Here is a 7,818-nt window from a genome sequence, read left to right as displayed (position 1 = left end):
GAGTTCCTTAGACTTTCCCATTGTTCTGAGTACTGGTCAATCCAGCCTAATGGGCCAAGTTAGGACATCCTAGAACCTTTAGCACCACTTACTAAAAGAGTCAGTTGCATATATTTGAGGCTGCATGTGTTCAACTGGCTTTTTGCTGCCATCAGGGTTGATTCTCAAGATTAACCTGAAAGAAGAGCACAAGGTGAAGGTCATCAAATATGGCTGGTGAGTTTGATCCATTTCCAGTCACTTCGGCTGCTTTAGTAGGTAAACAAACACACGTGGCAGCTGACATCTGGTCACCAATATGGCTTACAATTATTTAATTTAAAGGACATAAGTAGTAGCTTGAATAATTGTGTTATCTTTGGATTTTTTTTCCAAAGACTTTGTAAGCTTGTGCATTTCCAAAAAAATTAAGTTTTATTGTAACGCAGGGAGACAACCGATCAATTAAAATCCAAAGAAGGACTGATTTATTCCTGGGTCATCCTACAACCCGGCCAGAACTCAAAGTCTCCCACAGGCTGAATACGAAGCCTCAAGGTCAACTATAAACGAGGGGAATAATTACTAATGTCTGCGAAAAATATCAATGCACCTGTTTTTAATCTGACTGGGACACGTTGAAGTGTTAGCTGTTAAACAAGTTACAAGTTTTCCTTCGCTTATTACGTTGAAACTACTTTAAAAACGCCATCGCCTAGTTAGTCCAGGACGCTGCTGCACATCTGGACAGGTACCAGAAGACATGACCACATCCCTCCTGCTCCCCGTTCACTTTTGTGTTGACTTTAAGATTCTTTTATTCACTTTTTAAGTTTTAAATGACTCAGCACAATATTTAATAGATCGTTTGCACTTTTATAACGCACAGAGCACCGAGATCCTCCAGTCAGACGCTCTTTGTGCAGCCGAGGGCTAAATTAAAGCTCAAGGGATCGGACCCCCGGACTCAGAACCAGCCTGGCTCTCGATTTCCATACTGCAGAGTAAGTTCAGTCTTTTAAATCCCGTCTGAAAACTCACATTTTTACTCTGGCTTTTAATTCAAGTTCTGTTTAGGTGCCATCAGAAGTTTTGTAGTTGTGCTATTTGGTTTGTTTTTAGCCCATCGTAGTTTACTCGTGGATTTATTACCGACTGGTCTTTTATTTTACTGTGGGTTTATCCTGTTTGTGAAGCACTTTGATCAACACTGTTGTTTTTAAATGTGCTAAATAAATCAAACTGACATTAAATAGAAATACTTTCATGTGCCTTGTGATATTTAGTCATTGCCGGGTTAGTCAAGTTCATTATGACGCTTCAGATCAAGCTCCATAATCAAACACTGATGCACAAAAACATTTAGTTCATATTACATTTACACTAACTATAGCAAATAATCACACAGTATGAGGGGTCACATCTGCCAGAATAAATAAATAAAAATCAAACAAGAACGTACAAATTACTGAGCAACATCCTGAAGCAAGTTGGATGCACTGATATGAAACAGGTTGTCTAAAAACTACAAATTCACTTAATGAATCAACTCTGTCTTATAAACTACTGGAACATTTTACTCGTTCATTATTTTACTCGTTCATTGACTCATCATCAAAAACAAAATGTTTCGTCTCGGATCATAATAACAACAAAAGTCACAACATCAACAAAATAAATAGTTTTATTTAATCTTAGCATAGCTAGGATAAAAATGGTGCGATTAGTATTAGCAATAGGTTTTGTTCAAAATTAAGCAAATAAAAAACAATTAATAAAAGCCCATTCTAATATTATTAAAGTAGGAAATGTTTTTGTAAAATTAAAAAAAAACTAAAGTGTAGATATTTACCTTGAAAGTTGTTTTTCTGCGTTTTTTCTTCTTCTGCGTTTTTAATTTTCCTTCGTCTTCTTCTACCGTTTTCGGAAGTGACGACGCTTCAACGTGCTACCGCCCCCCGCAGGAGACATTTGTAAAAGTCTCAATTTAAGCGTTTTTTTTACTTTATTGAACTTTTTAAGCGTTCTTTAAAAAGACTCGAGTGAGATCAAAATTGAATAACCGCTTTTGCAATTAGTTGGAGGTTTTCGTGTTATTAAGGTTCTTCCATAAACATCTCAAAAATAAACATTTGCGCTTTAATGTTACCTCGTGTGAATTTGATGATCTTCTTCTTTCTCAAGATAAAAGCAAGGCGGCCATTACGAAGGATGAACAGCTCTTCTCCGACCGATAGCCAAGCCTGATAATAATAGTAGGTTTATGAGGTGAACAAGAGTTTAAACTAGTCCAACCTCAGTGGAATTGATAAAAAATCACTTTAAAAGTCCAAGAAACTGCTAATTCTGCTCCTGTTTATAAGTAAAATTGCTATAGGAGCTGTTGAAACAAAAACAGCGTGATAATTTAAAATGCGTTTGGAATATTTCAGCCGAAACGTCGCAGCTGCGGGTTGTTTAGAGAGCGCATGCGCGTTGTCGCGAAGCTACTCATGTCACGTGATTTTTTTCCCAGCATGCTCTAGAACAAATAGAACGTTTTAAACTAAATAAATCCAGTGTTTTTGTTTATTTATAAAAAAATTCTTTAAAATTTCCGTAGAGAATTTAAACTGCTTTCGACGTCACATATTTAAGAACGTGAGTAACCATAAGTTAATTTAATTTAGGAAATAGTGCCTTATAAACCGACGGGACACGGTGTACACCCGGTTGGTCCGATGGCGGTGAGATTTCAATTGATTGCTACAGTGAGTAACAGAACCTCTGAGTTTCTTCTCTGCCCTTCCTCACCGTCGACCTTGACTAGCCTTTTGCTGTTTTAGAAAATAAATTACATTTTTAACCATATTACCAAACTACACGAATTCAGACACATTAAAAACACAAGCAGCTGCAGCAGACCCAAATTTTATACAGAATAGATGGGAATCAAAAACCCTCAAAGTTTTCGAACTTGAAAGTCTCGAACAGCTGAATCTTGACAAAAGTTTTGCTTAAAAATAAAACCTCATTAATTCATTCAACCTTTATACAGGTTAATCCTTGTGTGCTCGATGTTTAAATAATTCAAGTTACTAAAAATAAGGATATTTAGTTCTATGAACTGAGCTCTTAAAAGTAAAAACAATGTTGTCACCAGGCGTTGACACAGTAAATCCCCTCACCTTCATATTCTTTAAATTTCTGCAAGTTATAAAACTGTAAACACTTTATTTGGTTGTTTATCAGACACAGCCACATTTAATGGCACAATGTTTTTATTATTCCTGGTGACGACCGTGAGGATCAGTTTAAAAAATAAATAAAGGCACACCATGAGAAGTTTTGGAATTTATTAGAAATATCAACCAAATATCACACAAAGCTCATCTGGTCAAAAAAAACAACAACAACATTTGACAGAGTCTCCAAAATCTGTTTTAATGTCTGTTTATGGAACCAATCATCAAAAATACACAGAGAACAACCTAAATATTCATGTATATTTGTGCGTGTTTAAATTCACAACAGTCCCAGTTTGTACTCCACCATCATGTGTGGTTCGCCCATCACTTCACTTTGGGCTGGATCTGTGGAGACAAACACCACCAGGTGGTTAGGCATCAACAGCTTCATGTGCCACTCACTAAACACGATTACCGTATTTTCTCCATATAAGCTGCAGTTTTTTGCAGAATTTACATGCCCTGCGACTTACAGGCCGAAGCGACATGTTTATGATTTTTTTCCCATATTTATAAACCATTTTTTTAAATGAAATATGACCGTTTTCATTCATTGATAGAAAAAAGTGTGGTACCACTTTCAGCCACTTGATGGCAGCAGAGTATTAATAGTGATATGGCATGCTGTTGTATCATGTAATAGATAAACGCAGCTATAATGACAAATTCAACAAAGTTCAAGACGAAAACAACGGGACTTTATTGTAATTTACTTTAAAAACTTTGTTTTTTTTCTTGAACTTTTTTAAATTTACCATGTCCTGGATGGCACAACACCAGTCCACATTTCCAGGTTCTCAGCAGTGACGCATAATAGATGCGATGTATACGGCGAAGCGACATGTTTATGGATTTTTCCACTTTATTAGACAAATATGGACTGATGAGACTTTTACGACAAGTACGGCGAAAAATACGGCGTAGCCGACGGAGGATGAAGCCCTCACCGTTGAGGAAGTCCTCAAACCCGATGGACTCGTCACTCCCTCGCAGCGTGTCAAGAGCCAGGTTTGAACTCCGCAGGAAAGGCAGGCGCTGGATCTGGAAAGACAGCAGACATCAGCGCGAAAAGGAAACAGAGGAAACGGGGAGAAGTCATGGATGGTGGGGGGGGGGTGCAGTCTCACCTGTCTCGCCGCCCTGAACTCCATCTGCAGTTTGAGAGGAGCGTGAAGACCTTGGATGTTTCGTAGCGTCGAGAAGTTCATCTTGTCCTGGTTGAGCTGGAACTGCAGCACAGAAACACTCAGACTCCTCACGATGACAAGAACAACTCATCAACATGACATGATTAGTTTATAATGCGCTATAACATATATTATATTATTTAAATAATAATAATAGATTCTAATAAGCTATCTTTAAATGGAAAGAAACCCTAAATTTATGTTATTTTCTGGTAATCGGATTTATAATAATATAAAGTTAAATATAAATGGAGCTGAAATCAACAAATTAATTAGACAAAATTTTTAAATATTCTGGACAATAAACTTAGTTGGAAGCCTCATATTGAATATATTAGAAATAAAATTGCAAAAACTATTGGAATATTGTTTAAAATAAAAGATTTAATAAATGTAAAAGGCTTCCTTGGCTCTGCCCTACTTGTCATATTGATCAGAAATACGAGGAAATGCAAATAAAACAACTATTGACGTATTAATAAAGTTACAAAACGAAGCCATTAGGCTTATTAATAACAAGGGCTATTGTGAACCAACTAATAAACTTTTTATTCAAAGTAATACTTTAAATTTAACGATACTGTTTATATAAAAATACTGGAAATAATGTAAAAAGCACTGAATAAAAGTCTTCCTTCTGGAATTCAGAAATTATTTAAGTTAAGAGAGAGTAAATATAATTTACAAGGTTTGTTAATATTTGAACAAGCCAAAGAGAAAAGTAAAGTAAAATCCAGATGTTTTTCAGTTATCGGCGTGAAACTGGAATGAACTGGATGATTATCTCAAAATCTGTGCTTTTTTGGTGAGCTTTAAAAAAGCCTTAAAATGTAAAATTATAAAAGCTTATACTTTTATGTAGATGTATATATGTGTTGTGTAACCATGCATTATATACAGACATATTTAAATATACAGTAAATGTCCATGTGTGTACTTATATGTGTGGACAGTAATATCTGTCATTACTGAGTCTATGAACAGGCCAGGCAAGTATAAGCCTCGACTTCAGCCTACTCCTCTTTTGGTAAATGATTGATTTACCATTTTATATTGTTTTAGGTTCTTGTAATGTTTTAAATTTACCAAAATAAAGTTGAGTTGAAGTTTGCTGTGTGAGGAAGCTCCACTTTAAAAAATAAAATACAACCTACATTTTTTTCTGACAGCTCCAGAGGGTGGCTTGGAAGAAGCTCATTCTTCACACTGGTGAAGCTGTTAAAAGGATATTCAAATTAAATGCAGGTGTTGTCACACACATCTGTTGTGCCACCGCTACTTTTAGCTGCTTCTCTCACCCGCTGCGGAGGGAGTCCTGCACCCCGTAGGCTCCCTGCGGACTCAGCCCGGCCACCGGGACGCTGTCCTTCAGCTGCGAGCGGAGTCCTCGGCTGTTCTGTCCCACACAAAACATCCCACGTCTTAAAAATCGGCTCATTTTAAAACACAGCATATATAACTTACGCACTTTAAAGCTGACTTCATATCCAAGCTCATCTCCGTTGCTAGCGTGATGGCTAACTAGCATTAGCTCGAGTGACTAATCAAATTCAAAACAGAGCGACTTCACTGCGCGTGCAGTCAAAAACAAACCTTGGAGGATTTAGATACGTTTGTTTACGTTTAAATGAAACAAGTCAAAGAGTTTCAAATACGGTTCTTATCGAGAAAACAAAAAAAAATCCCCATACCATTATGATCCAGTTCCTTATGCTTTCCTTTTTGACACACTAGAATATCCGCTTTCTCCAAGACGTCACATCCGGTGTAAGCCGATAGCATAACGCTAACGCAAAAGTACCACAAATAAATACGTGAATCTATCGCTGTCATTTATCGTTTTAGTTTTTAGTATCTCTTTCATTTTTTTACAATATATACTGAACTCTTATATCTGGTATATATATCGAAGATGGGTTAAATAAATTACAAATTAGAATTTTTTTGTTACATCTTTCGCTGTGAAAACGTCACATCCGGTTAATGAAGACAGCGCAATGCTATAGAGCTAAATGCTAAAATACCACGATAAATCTAACACTCACTTATTTTATTCATCAGCATATATAAAAATTATAACAGGCACGGTTGATGATGGAAAAGTAATAACAAATATGAAAATCTGCACAACATTATTATCGCGGGGGTATAGCTCAGTGGTAGAGCATTTGACTGCAGATCAAGAGGTCCCCGGTTCAAATCCGGGTGCCCCCTCTTTTTATTTAGCTTCCTAATATTTTTAGTGTAACTAATTGTACACATTTAATAAAATACAAAAGAAAAGTTGCTTTTGTTGACAGGATTTGTTTCATACAGAATAATTAAAACTGCTATTTCTTTGTGGTCTTGTGGAGTGCTTAAAAAGTGAACACAACCGAGCATAATCTGTTTTTTTATTTTTTATTTTAGCAACTATTATTAAGTATCAGAAGCAGTCCAAATCACACACACAAAAATAACACTTCTTTACTCCTCCGTCCTGTGCAGATTTTATTTTGATAAAGTTAAAGGCTTTCGTCCTGCAACACGTTTGATCCTAACATGGATGGACGACGTACAGAGCGATCTGCAGGGGGGAGACAGAAGAAATGGAAGGAGAGAGAAGAACAGGAAGGCAAAATAAAATACATGCTTGCAAAATAAGAATGTTTGATAAAGAAATAAAAAGGTTGGCCTTAAAGCTACTCATTGCGAAGCATGAAATCAAGCATGTCTGATCTACGGTAAATGGTAATAAAAAAAACAAAGTTATCTCCGGTAGTTTTCCAGATATGCTTGTCTGCACTCAATGTAAACAAAACACTTTTATTTGCGTACTTTACTCAGTCCTGATCGTAAATATGGACCAACACATAAAAAACACGAGTATTTTTAACCTTTACTCCACTCCGAGGTCTGACTGCAGGCCAGAAGTTTCCACTCCTGCATGTACCTGAGCAGGTGAGACAAGTACAAGTACAAGCTTTGAAGACGTTTTCAAAGCGTCCCGACAGAAACCCGAATGTGCCGGAGTTTTCAAAGTAGAAGGACTTACTCCTCGAAGTTGAGCGTGTTGGTCCAGGCCAGGAGCTCGTCCACCTCCCACTCCAGAATTTCGTCGGCTCCCTTCTCGTCAGCGGCGTCCATCACCGCCCGGGCCGAGCTGTCCAGCATGTCTCTGTGTTCTGGATCGGCCCGCAGGCGGCCCGTGTCGTACCTGTCGATGGGCGTGTCCGTGAGCTAAGAGGTGCTGAAGACTTTGGCCATTTTGGGTTAATCTCACAGATTTTAAACTCCCATAAAACAAAAATTATTTTCTACCAACTGGCCAGGAGTCTGCAATCCAAAGATCCATTTGTGCCCCTTATAAAACCTGCTTCAGCTTTTCTGGCCACTTAGAGTGACGTCATAAAGTTTATTGCAGGTGATCCGTACACTGAAGACCC

General features: G+C 37.3%; 2 protein-coding genes and 1 non-coding gene across 3 annotated transcripts in view; 1 reads left to right on the top strand and 2 right to left on the bottom strand.

Moving 5' to 3' along the window:
- Window positions 1-3,301: 3,301 nt before the first annotated feature.
- LOC119426249 (proteasome maturation protein) lies at window positions 3,302-6,148 on the bottom strand. The gene is made up of 6 exons (XM_037693802.1): window positions 6,085-6,148; window positions 5,692-5,789; window positions 5,548-5,608; window positions 4,334-4,435; window positions 4,154-4,247; window positions 3,302-3,551 (listed from the first exon to the last, which is right to left on the bottom strand). Exons 1-6 carry the CDS (start codon window positions 6,085-6,087, stop codon window positions 3,484-3,486), a joined length of 426 nt encoding a protein of 141 aa, XP_037549730.1. The 5' UTR covers window positions 6,088-6,148; the 3' UTR covers window positions 3,302-3,483.
- Window positions 6,149-6,535: 387 nt separating this feature from the next.
- On the top strand, window positions 6,536-6,607 carry trnac-gca. Its single transcript has one exon. It is a non-coding gene; the product is annotated as a tRNA-Cys (tRNA).
- Window positions 6,608-7,264: 657 nt separating this feature from the next.
- LOC119426431 (protein MFI-like) overlaps window positions 7,265-7,818 on the bottom strand; it is a 2,918-nt gene continuing 2,364 nt past the window's right edge. The window contains exons 7-8 of the mRNA XM_037693993.1: window positions 7,428-7,589; window positions 7,265-7,325 (exon numbers count right to left, since the gene is read on the bottom strand). Coding sequence (XP_037549921.1) covers window positions 7,265-7,325; window positions 7,428-7,589 — 223 coding nt within the window. The remainder of the gene's footprint in view (window positions 7,326-7,427; window positions 7,590-7,818) is intronic.

The sequence above is a fragment of the Nematolebias whitei genome, chromosome 20, assembly GCF_014905685.2.
Source record: "Nematolebias whitei isolate Nwh7 chromosome 20, NemWhi1, whole genome shotgun sequence".
Lineage (NCBI taxonomy): Eukaryota > Metazoa > Chordata > Actinopteri > Cyprinodontiformes > Rivulidae > Nematolebias > Nematolebias whitei.
Note: the sequence above shows the minus strand (reverse complement) of the source record. Positions and strands in the feature narration are given on the sequence as shown.